The sequence below is a fragment of the Procambarus clarkii genome, chromosome 52, assembly GCF_040958095.1.
Source record: "Procambarus clarkii isolate CNS0578487 chromosome 52, FALCON_Pclarkii_2.0, whole genome shotgun sequence".
In the NCBI taxonomy this organism is placed as follows: domain Eukaryota; kingdom Metazoa; phylum Arthropoda; class Malacostraca; order Decapoda; family Cambaridae; genus Procambarus; species Procambarus clarkii.
In genome coordinates this window covers 13200960-13214324 of record NC_091201.1, presented here as the reverse complement: position 1 = coordinate 13214324, position 13365 = coordinate 13200960, and the positions used below count along the sequence as shown (strand labels likewise).

At 48.2% G+C, this 13365-nt stretch overlaps 1 protein-coding gene across 1 annotated transcript; it reads left to right on the top strand.

The window, feature by feature from the left end:
• Positions 1-1928: 1928 nt before the first annotated feature.
• LOC138352120 (basic proline-rich protein-like) lies at positions 1929-12047 on the top strand. Its single transcript, XM_069304379.1, has 5 exons — positions 1929-2147; positions 2347-2414; positions 5590-7427; positions 9432-9778; positions 11955-12047. Exons 1-5 carry the CDS (start codon positions 1929-1931, stop codon positions 12045-12047), a joined length of 2565 nt encoding a protein of 854 aa, XP_069160480.1.
• The last annotated feature ends 1318 nt before the right edge of the window (positions 12048-13365 follow it).

The window sequence follows — 13365 nt, the reverse complement described above, 5'->3', positions numbered from 1 at the left end:
ATGGAGGGAGAGGCTGAGTGAGAGATGGAGGGAGAGGCTGAGTGAGAGATGGAGGGATAAACTGTGTGAGAGATGGAGGGAGAGGCTGTGTGAGAGATGGAGGGAGAGGCTGTGTGAGAGATGGAGGGAGAGGCTGAGTGAGAGATGGAGGGAGAGGCTGTGTGAGAGATGGAGGGAGAGGCTGTGTGAGAGATGGAGGGAGAGGCTGTGTGAGAGATGGAGGGAGAGGCTGTGTGAGAGATGGAGGGAGAGGCTGAGGGAGAGATGGAGGGAGAGGCTGTGTGAGAGATGGAGGGAGAAACTGTGTGAGAGATGGAGGGAGGAGGCTGTGTGAGAGATGGAGGGAGGAGGCTGTGTGAGAGATGGAGGGAGAGGCTGAGTGAGAGATGGAGGGAGAGACTGTGAGAGAGATGGAGGGAGAGGCTGAGTGAGAGATGGAGGGAGAAGCTGAGTGAGAGATGGAGGGAGAGACTTTGTGAGAGATGAAGGGAGAGACTTTGTGAGAGATGGAGGGAGGAGGCAGTGTGTGCGAGATGGAGGGAGGAGGCTGTGTGAGAGATGGAGGGAGGAGGCTGTGTGAGAGATGGAGGGAGGAAGCAGTGTGTGCGAGATGGAGGGAGAAGACAGTGAGAGATGGAGGGAGAGGCTGTGTGAGAGATGGAGGGATAAACTGTGAGAGAGATGGAGGGAGAAACTGTGTGAGAGATGGAGGGAGGAGGCTGTATGAGAGATGGAGGGAGAGACTGTGTGAGAGATGGAGGGAGGAGGCTGTATGAGAGATGGAGGGAGAGACTGTGTGAGAGATGGAGGGAGGAGGCTGAGTGAGAGATGGAGGGAGAGGCTGTGTGAGAGATGGAGGGAGGAGGCTGTGTGAGAGATGGAGGGAGAAACTGTGTGAGAGATGGAGGGAGGAGGCTGTGTGAGAGATGGAGGGAGAAACTGTGTGAGAAATGGAGGGAGGAGGCTGTGTGAGAGATGGAGGGAGAAACTGTGTGAGAGATGGAGGGAGGAGGTAACGTAATTACCAAAAGAAGGCACCAACCCGGGAAGGCTATGTAGCACCATCAAAGTGCGAAATAATCAGAGGGCGCTAAATATCACCAAGAATGTCAATACGATAACAAAAACGCATAAGGCGAACGATATCAAAAGTATCCGATTCACCTAGAATTTTATCGAGGGACAAGTGACCGCGAGGGACGGTCGGAAAGCAAGACACACGCTCGTCCTGGAAGTCAGGACATTTAACAAGGATATGCACAACTGTAAGAGGGACAACGCAATTCGAACAATAAGGAGCAGGGCGGCGCTCCATTAAGTGACCGTGGGTTAATATGGCCAACCCGCAGCCGTGCCAAAGCAGTTTCCCACCGCCGGTTGCCGGTTACGGTGGTAGGAGGAAGGCCACGGGGACACACTACGTTTGAGAGTACGCAGCTTGTTACCAACCACAGAGGACCAACAACCCTGCCAACAGGCAAGAATGGAAGAATGAATAACAGGATAAAAGTCGGAATAAGGAATACCTTTACGGGCGATGGGACAAGAACAGATAGCTTCCTAAGCGGCAGCATCCGCATGCTCATTGAAAGAAACACCAGTATGGCTGGGAACCCAGCAAAACTCTACCGATTTAAATTTACTAGAAATAAGAAACAGCCAATGTTGAATCACGATGACCACCGGATGGACAGGATTAAAGGACCCTAGAGCCATGAGGGCACTACGAGAGTCAACTACAACCACAAAGGAGGAATGAGAATGAGAAAGCAAGAGACGAAGAGCATAGAGAATAGCATAAAGTTCAGCCGTAAAGACGCTAGCCTCCGAAGGGAGGCAACACATATAAGTACAGTCAGGAAAAACAACAGAGTAGCCCACACCGTCCGCAGAGATGGAGGGAGGAGGCTGTGTGAGATGACAAAGTCATGGGAGCTACAAGAGTGCGGCGGGACGGGCGACGACCAGCGTCTCATCGCCTGGAGACTGAAAATGTTGAGGAGCCTGGAGACTTGCCGGTAACAGAGACTCACTCGGATAAAAATGGTTTCCCGTGCGTTGAGGAGGATCAAGAAGGCCCCGTCCTGGACAGCAGACATCACAGTAAGGCGAACAAACGAGTGGCGGACCGCGGCCACTACCACGAGGTAAACAATGGCCCCCACGTGGTCTGATGATAAACAGCCACTAAACCAAGGTAGGTCATATTCTTCTGACTTGAAAACATTTATAATTTCAATTGGTAACAACGCAACTCTGACTAGGAGTGCTTATGACAACACCAGGACACAGAGCCTGCCTGCAATGCTCTGCAGGCATTTTAATAACATTACTACAATATTCCAGATTGAGGCGTACGATATCAGGCCAAACAAGCGAAAGAACGTAATCACTGTGGACTACAATCACCACAAGTAATTGTTGCTTTCTACTATTACTGAAATCGTGGATATAATCATGGATATGAAGTACGTTGCAATGAACTATTAGGCGATAGATTAAAGAAATGTGTCGTCAAATATGTCTTCAACATTAGCGAGGAAGACATCACAGAACAGTTATAGGCAGATGGCATCCAAGTCCACGAAGTCACAGACTTGATGCGTAGAGTTGATGGAGAGCTTAACCAACAACCACCACACACTACTCAACAACCACCACACACACTACTCAACAACCACCACACACTACTCAACAACCACCACACACTACTCAACAACCACCACACACACTACTCAACAACCACCACACACTACTCAACAACCACCACACACACTACTCAACAACCACCACACAACACTCAACAACCACCACACACCACTCAACAACCACCACACACCACTCAATAACAATCACACAACACTCAACAACCACCACACACCACTCAATAACCACCACACACCACTCAACAACCACCACACACCACTCAACAACCACCACACAATACTCAACAACCACCACACACCACTCAACAACCACCACACAACACTCAACAACCACCACACTCCACTCAACAACCACCACACACCACTCAACAACCACCACACAACACTCAATAACCACCACACTCCACTCAACAACCACCACACACCACTCAACAACCACCACACACCCCTCAACAACCACCACACACCACTCAACAACCACCACACAACACTCAACAACCACCACACAACACTCAACAACCACCACACTCACTCAACAACCACCACACAAAATTCAACAACCACCAAACAACACTCAATAACAACCACACAACACTCAATAACAACCACACAACACTCAATAACAACCACACAACACTCAACAACCACTACACAACACTCAACAACCACCACACAACACTCAATAACCAACACACACTACTCAACAACCACCACACATCACTCAACAACCACCACACAACACTCAACAACCACCACACAACACTCAACAACCACCACACAACACTCAACAACCACCACACAACACTCAATAACAACCACACAACACTCAATAACAACCACACAACACTCAACAACCACCACACAAAACTCAACAACCACCACACAACACTCAACAACCACCACACAACACTCAACAACCACCACACAACACTCAACAACCACCACACAACACTCAACAACCACCACACAACACTCAACAACCACCACACAACACTCAACAACCACCACACAACACTCAATAACAACCACACAACACTCAATAACAACCACACAACACTCAACAACCACCACACAACACTCAATAACAACCACACAACACTCAATAACAACCACACAACACTCAACAACCACCACACAACACTCAACAACCACCACACACCACTCAACAACCACCACACAACACTCAACAACCACCACACAACACTCAACAACCACCACACAACACTCAACAACCACCACACATCACTCAACAACCAACACACACCACTCAACAACCACCACACAACACTCAACAACCACCACACAACACTCAATAACAACCACACAACACTCAATAACCACCACACAACACTCAATAACCACCACACACCACTCAACAACCACCTCACAACAACAACCACCACACACCACTCAACAACCACCTCACAACAACAACCACCACACACCACTCAACAACCACCACACACCACTCAACAACCACCGCACAACACTGAATAACAACCACACAACACTCAATAACCACCACACTCCACTCAACAACCACCACACACCACTCAACAACCACCACACACCACTCAACAACCACCACACACCACTCAACAACCACCACACACCACTCAACAACCACCACACAACACTCAACAACCACCACACTCACTCAACAACCATCACACAACACTCAACAACCACCACACAACACTCAATAACAACCACACAACACTCAATAACAACCACACAACACTCAACAACCACCACACAACACTCAATAACAACCACACAACACTCAATAACAACCACACAACACTCAATAACAACCACACAACACTCAACAACCATCACACAACACTCAACAACCACCACACAACACTCAACAACCACCACACAACACTCAATAACCAACACACACTACTCAACAACCACCACACATCACTCAACAACCACCACACACCACTCAACAACCACCACACAACACTCAACAACCACCACACAACACTCAATAACAACCACACAACACTCAATAACAACCACACAACACTCAATAACAACCACACAACACTCAACAACCACCACACAACACTCAACAACCACCACACAACACTCAATAACAACCACACAACACTCAACCACCACACAACACTCAATAACCAACACACACTACTCAACAACCACCACACATCACTCAACAACCACCACATACTACTCAACAACCACCAAACATCACTCAACAACCACCACACACCACTCAACAACCACCACACAACACTCAATAACCAACACACACTACTCAACAACCACCACACATCACTCAACAACCACCACACACCACTCAACAACCACCACACAACACTCAACAACCACCACACAACACTCAATACCAACCACACAACACTCAATAACAACCACACAACACTCAATAACAACCACACAACACTCAACAACCACCACACAACACTCAACAACCACCACACAACACTCAACAACCACCACACAACACTCAACAACCACCACACAACACTCAATAACCAACACACACCACTCAACAACCACCACACATCACTCAACAACCAACACACACCACTCAACAACCACCACACAACACTCAACAACCACCACACAACACTCAATAACAACCACACAACACTCAATAACCACCACACAACACTCAATAACCACCACACACCACTCAACAACCACCTCACAACAACAACCACCACACACCACTCAACAACCACCTCACAACAACAACCACCACACACCACTCAACACAAATCACATATTCCAAATGTACCCCATCATCAACACACCTCCAGGCAACACTACCCCTCCGGGCAACACTAGACCTCCAGGCAACACTACACCTCCACGCAACACTACGCCTCCAGGCAACATTACACCTCCACTTCCAGACAACATTACACCTTAGGTCAACACTACACCTTCGGGCAAGACAACACCTCCAGGCAACACTACACCTTCGGGCAAGACAACACCTCCAGGCAACACTACACCTCCGGGAAACACTACACCTCACGGGCAACACTACACCTCCAGGCACCACTACTCAACCGGGCAACACTACACCTCCAGGCAACACTACTCAACCGGGCAACACTACTCCCCCGGGGAACACTACACCTACAGGCAACGATACACCTCCGGGCAACACTAGTGACACCTCCAGGCAACACTACACCTCCGGGCAACACTACACCTCCAGGCAACACTACTCCCCCGGGCAACACTACTCCGGGCAGCACTACACCTCCAGGAAACACTACACCTCCGGGCAACACTACACCTCCAGGAACACTACACCTCCGGGCAACACTACACCTCCGGGCCACACTACACCTCCAGTTAACACTACCCCTCCAGGCCACAATACACCTTCATTCGCCACTACACCTCCAGGCAACACTACACCTCCAAGCCACAATACACCTCCAGGAAACACTGCACCTCCAGGCGACACTACACCTCCAGGCCACAATACACCTCCAGGGAACACTGCACCTCCAGGCAACACTACACCTCCAAGCCACAATACACCTCCAGGGAACACTACACCTCCAGGCACCACTACACCTCCAGGCAACACTACACCTCCAGGCAACACTACACCTTCGGGCAATACTACACCTCCAGGCCACACTACACCTCCAGGCACAACTACACCACCAGGCAACACTACACCTCCGGGCAACACTACACCTCCGGGCAACACTACACCTCCAGGCAACACTACACCTCCAGGCACAACTACACCTCCAGGCAACAATCCACTTCCAGGCCACACTACACCTCCAGGCACAACTACACTTCCTGGCAACACTGCACCTCCAGGCAACACTACACCTCCAGGCAACACTACACCTCCGGGCAACACTACACCTCCGGGCAACACTACACCTCCAGGCCACAATACACCTCCAGGCACAACTACACTTCCAGGCAACAATACACCTCCAGGCAACACTACACCTCCAGGCACAACTACACTTCCAGGCAACACTACACCTCCAGGCAACACTACACCTCCAGGCAACACTACACCTCAAGGCAACACTACACCTCCAGTCACCACTACACCTCCAGGCAACACTACACCTCCAGGCAACACTACACCTTCGGACAATACTACACCTCCAGGCCACACTACACCTCCAGGCACAACTACACCTCCAGGCAACACTACACCTCCGGGCAACACTACACCTCCGGGCAACACTACACCTCCAGGCAACACTACACCTCCAGGCACAACTACACCTCCAGGCAACACTCCACTTCCAGGCCACACTACACCTCCAGGAACAACTACACTTCCTGGCAACACTGCACCTCCAGGCAACACTACACCTCCAGGCAACACTACACCTCCGGGCAACACTACACCTCCGGGCAACACTACACCTCCAGGCCAAAATACACCTCCAGGCACAACTACACTTCCAGGCAACAATACACCTCCAGGCAACACTACACCTCCAGGCACAACTACACTTCCAGGCAACACTACACCTCCAGGCAACACTACACCTCCAGGCAACACTACACCTCAAGGCAACACTACACCTCCAGGCACCACTACACCTCCAGTTAACACTACACCTCCAGGCAGCACTACACCTACAGGCAACGTTACACCTCCAGGCAACACTACACCTCCGGGCAACACTACACCTCCAGGCACCACTACACCTCCAGGCACCACTACACCTCCAGGCCATACTACACCTCCAGGCAACACTACACCTCCAGGCAACACTACACCTCCGGGCAACACTACACCTCCGGGCAACATACTACACCTCCAGGCCACACTACACCTCCAGGCACAACTACACCTCCAGGCAACACTCCACTTCCAGGCCACACTACACCTCCAGGCACAACTACACTTCCTGGCAACACTGCACCTCCAGGCAACACTACTCCTCCAGGCAACACTACACCTCCGGGCAACACTACACCTCCGGGCAACACTACACCTCCAGGCCACAATACACCTCCAGGCACAACTACACTTCCAGGCAACAATACACCTCCAGGCAACACTACACCTCCAGGCACAACTACACTTCCAGGCAACACTACACCTCCAGGCAACACTACACCTCCAGGCAACACTACACCTCAAGGCAACACTACACCTCCAGGCACCACTACACCTCCAGTTAACACTACACCTCCAGGCAACACTACACCTACAGGCAACGTTACACCTCCAGGCAACACTACACCTCCGGGCAACACTACACCTCCAGGCACCACTACACCTCCAGGCACCACTACACCTCCAGGCCATACTACACCTCCAGGCAACACTACACCTCCAGGCACCACTACACCTCCAGGCAACACTACACCTCCAGGCAACACTACACCTCCAGGCACCACTACACCTCCAGGCAACACTACACCTCCAGGCCACACTACACCTCCAGGCACAACTACACCTCCAGGCAACACTACACCTCCAGGCAACACTACACCTCCAGGCAACACTACACCTCCAGGCAACACTACACCTCCAGGTAACATTACACCTCCAGGCAGCACTACACCTCCAGGCAACACTACACCTTCAGGTAACATTACACCTCCAGGCAACACTACACCTCCCGGCAACACTACACCTCCAGGCAACACTACACCTCCAGGCAACACTACACCTCCAGGTAACATTACACCTCCAGGCAACACATTTCACCTCCAAGCAACACTACACCTCCAGGTAACATTACACCTCCAGGCAACACTACACCACCAGGCAACACTACACCTCCAGGCAACACTACACCTCCAGGTAACATTACACCTCCAGGCAACACTACACCTCCAGGCAACACTACACCTCCAGGTAACATTACACCTCCAGGCAACACTACACCTCCAGGCAACACTACACCTCCAGGTAACATTACACCTCCAGGTAACACTACACCACCAGGCAACATTACACCTAAAGGCAACACTACACCTCCAGGTAACATTACACCTCCAGGCAATACTACACCTCCAGGCCACATTGCATCTCCAGGTAACATTACACCTCCAGGCAACACTACACCTCCAGGCAACACTACACCTCCAGGCAACACTACACCTCCAGGCAACATTACACCTCCAGGCCACACTACACCTCCAGGTAACATTACACCTCCAGGTAACATTACACCTCCAAGGCAACACTACACCTCCAGGCAACACTACACCTCCAGGCAACACTACACCTCCAGGTAACATTACACCTCCAGGCAACACTACACCTCCAGGCAACACTACACCTCCAGGTAACATTACACCTCCAGGCAACACTACACCACCAGGCAACACTACACCTCCAGGCAACACTACACCTCCAGGTAACATTACACCTCCAGGCAATACTACACCTCCAGGCCACAATACATCTCCTGGCAACACTACACCTCCAGGCCACACTACACCTCCAGGTAACATTACACCTCCAGGCAATACTACACCTCCAGGCACCACTACACCTCCGAGCAACACTACACCTCTAGGCAACATTACACCTCCCGGCAAAACTACACCTACTGGCAACACTACACCTCTGGGCAAAACTACATCTCTGGGCAACACTTCAACTCTAGGCAACACTACACCTCCCAGCAACACTACACCTCCAGGTAAAAGTACACCTCCGGACAACACTACACCTCTAGGCAACACTACACCTCCAGGCCACAATACACCTCCGGGGTAAAACTACACCTCTGGACAACACTACACCTCCAGGCAACACTGCACCTCCAGATAACACTACATCTCCAGGCAACAATACACCTCCAGGAAGTACTAAACCTCCACCTCCAGGCAACCCTACATCTTCAGGCAACACTACACCTCCGGGCAACACTACATCTCCAGGCAACACTACACCTCGGTGCAACACTTTACCTCCAGGCAACACTACACCTCCGGGCAACACTTCACCACCAGGCAACACTACACCTCCACCTCCAGGCAGCACAACATCTCCAGGCAGCACTACACCTCCACCTCCAGGCAACAGTACACCCCGACCAAACTCACAACTCAATGGAGACCTCATTCAAACACTTATCGCTGGCTTGGAATATATTGTGAGAAAATCCTTGCAAACTTTAATTGTTTTTTATTCTGTGAATATTAAAATATTTACTTTATTTCATTTTTCAGTTGACTTTAATATTTTAATATTTTTCTTCCGAGTTAGTTCTTAGTTAGTGGACTGTATATTATAATTCAGCCTGCTAGAATTTCTCACACAATGGGAGGGACAAATGCAACTGGCACCACTTTGTAGAACCTGGTGCAAGCTGCATTTGTTTACCTTATTGTTACAAATATAATTATTAATCAAACCAAATATGGTGGTCAAATCTACTATTATTACAGCAAATTAAATTAATAACTACTAGGGAATAGTACACTAGTACTATGTTTTATACTGTATACTTTTATAATATACTAGTTTTATACTGTACCATGTCTACAGTATAAAATAAAAAGGGGCCTTAACTGATACTGTTGGTGGGGCCTGCTAAGGCTTTGTAATTGTAGCATCAAAATTGGGTGTGACCCTGTGCCTCAGAGTGCCACGTAATAGCGGCCGTCTGGAGGTCTACAAGGCTTGATGTACAGCTAGTGGGTGCAATCACAGTTATATTGGTCTGCTCAGCTTCTTGTAACTCCAACTCACAATTACATTGTTTGGGGATTTAATCCCATGTCTTAACGATATTTCCTACAATAATAATTTCCAGTATTAAATGCAATAGAAATACTGAAAATTGTTCTTCCCTTTGTTCATGAGATCTTTGGTTGGGCGGATCGTAGAGGATCCTGTGTCGAAGCTCGGAGAAAGAACCTTTTGTGTTGTAAAATTTGTCAGGGAGAGCTTCCTCAGTGTGTTTACAAGTTGCTGTGTGTACGTGACGACGCCCCAGGGGAGACGTCCTAAAATATTTGGTGGTTCTATTTATAATTAAGGAATAGAGAGTTAAGCTATATTCATGTTGTATTTAATTATATTCAGTCCTAGTGAACACTTTTTTATTAAATTTAAACACTAGACTGTTGTTTAAAATGAAATAGAGTTAATATAAATATGCATCTTGTTCATGACGTCACAGAATACCCGTTCTCTGAATTCTTTAATGGGTAACACATGTTATTTTGTGTGTCGGATTTTCGAAATAATTCCGGGGAAGGAACACGGGTCGAAGTCCCGGTAAGGACTGCGATCACTTTATTCCTTGCCCTCAGAATTATAGAGGTTCTTTAATTTGAGCTTGCACTGCTGTGCCGCACGCTCGGGACGGATGTCACTTACTGGCTCTTCAGGTGCTGAAAGTCGTTGAACGTCTTCTTTTCCTGCCAGTTCTAGAGGAACTAATTTCTCTAATGTTTTGAAAGTAGTGTTGCCTTGGCATTTTACTTTTTTCACTATTCACAAGATGCACTGGCTGTCTGGATGAACAGAGACTATTTGGCCTATAGGCCACTCTGAGCGTGGCCCATCGCTATCAAAACTATGTCACCAGAGTTCAAGTTAATACTGTTGTAGGGGTTGTTTGCCCTGTAATGATACTCCCTCAGAGCAGTAAGGTATTCTCGAGATCAAACATCATTCCACCGACTTATCACCCCGGATAGATGTTTGAAACGTTGAACCAATTCACTCTCGGACATATGAAGGAACCTCAGGTTCCTCGCCAGTAAGGGACACTAGGGTGCTGAGAGGTCTCTCATACATCAGATGAGCTGGACTTAATGGTTCACGCAGCAAAACATCATCAGAGGTGTAGGTAAGTGGTTGGTTATCAACTCGTGCTTCTATCTCTATGGCTACGGTTTGGAGCTCCTGCAGGTCAATCTTTTGGCGGTGTATGGTTTTCCGTAGAGAACGTTTCACTGTACCAATCATGCGTTCATAGAAGCCTCCGTGCCATGGTGCTCAGGGAGGTATGAATTTCCAGTGGCTCTGCCATTAATTTAGGGCCGTGCACACCTTTGGGTGTGTCCAGATTTTCCTCAGACATGCTTCTCCAGCCACTAAGTTGGACCCATTGTCTGAGATCATTAACTTAGGACAGGATCTACATGAAGCAAACCTGCGGAAAGCCTGTAAGAATGCCTCGGCACTCACATCGGGAGTCACTTCTAGATGGACTGCCCTTGTTGTGGCACAAGTGAAAAGACAGATATATGCCTTTACTGGTTTTTTGTCTTTGGTGCCTGTTAGTGTTAATGCTCCTGTGAAATCTACTCCTGTAGTCTCAAATGGCCGAATATGCCCAACTCGTTCCTTTGGAAATGGAGGAGGGCCTGGATATGGGCACACTCTGCCATCGTATCTCCAGCAAATAACACTGGATTTAATTATGGATTTTACAGTCTGCCTACCTTGGGGTAGCCAGTACTGTTGTCTTAAGTCTGTGAGAGTATCTAATACCCCACCATGTAGAGTGCTGTATTTGTGTATGTATAACAAAATTAGTTTACTTACTATGTGGTGACGAGGAAGCAATATTGGATTTTTTGCTTCCAGATCTATGTCCGCATGCTGTAAGTGGCCTCCGCATTTGATTATGTTTTAATTGTTGGTATCTACCCAGAGACCCAGATCATTTTGTAGCTTCATAGGGACATTGTCAAATTCTGTCCCGAATGTGTCTGTCTGAGCTCTTTTGACCCAGTACTTTAGGGCACTAGGGAATTTATGCTTGATTCTTATTTTCTTTAGAAAATCAAACACCACTTTGGTGACACCTATTAGTTTGTACAGTTCAGAGTACCGATTAGGATCAATTACCAAAGTCCGAGGTAGTTCTGTGTTGTCAGTGGGAACAGTGACATTGATCACAATGATTTGTGGCTTTTGTTTAGGCCACTGGTCGCTGACTAGCCACTGAGGTCCATTGAACCACATCTCTGCCTTTGTTAATTGCCGTAAAGTCAGGCTTCGGGAGAGATAGTCAGCTGGATTCTCTTTGGTGGGTACATATCTTAGTTTATACCCTGCCGACAACTCTCGTATTTCCTTAACACAGTTACTCACTAAGGATTTTTACTATTATTGTTTTTAACCCATTGTAGCACTGCCTCATTATCTGACCATACCACTGTTTCTTCAAAGTGGATGTTGCTTAAGGCCTTGATCAGATAATGAGTCAATTTTGTTCATATCAGAAAGGCTCTTAATTCCAGTTGTGGCAATGATCGTTTCTTTAACGGTGCCACTCTGACCTTTGATGTGAGCAAATTAGCTTGCCCATTTGAGACCAGGTAAGCCACTGTGCCATAAGAATTTCCTGAGGCATCACAGAATACATGTAGCTTAATTGGTTCCTTTTATTTTACTGGGTTCCGAGGGAACTTGACAGACTCTAGGATACTTAAATCTTTCACTAGCCCTTGCTATTTTTCTTGTAAGGTAGGTGTTAGAAGATCATCCCAGCCTATCTTTTGTTGCCAACATTCCTGCATTATCAACTTCCCATTAATTAAATGGGACTTAAAAGTCTTAATGGGTCGAACGGTTTGCTGACTTGGGAGAGTAATTTTCTTATTGTTAGGTTGGTGGTATCTGGCTCCACCGACTTGATTGTCAACTGATCTGCTGTCGTATCCCATTCGACGCCTAGTACTTTTGTCCTCGCGGGTACCTGGTAGTCGGGAAAATCAG

What these genes read in the sequence shown, in the direction of transcription:
- LOC138352120 (XM_069304379.1), top strand. Translation starts at nt 1,929, where the DNA reads ATGGGAGCTACAAGAGTGCGGCGGGACGGGCGACGACCAGCGTCTCAT. An exon ending in AGGCAACACTACACCTCCAG is followed by an intron (nt 7,428 to 9,431) that starts GCAACACTACAC and finishes CTACACCTCCAG; the next exon opens with GCAACACTGCACCTCCAGAT. An exon ending in TCGCTGGCTTGGAATATATT is followed by an intron (nt 9,779 to 11,954) that starts GTGAGAAAATCC and finishes CTACTCCTGTAG; the next exon opens with TCTCAAATGGCCGAATATGC.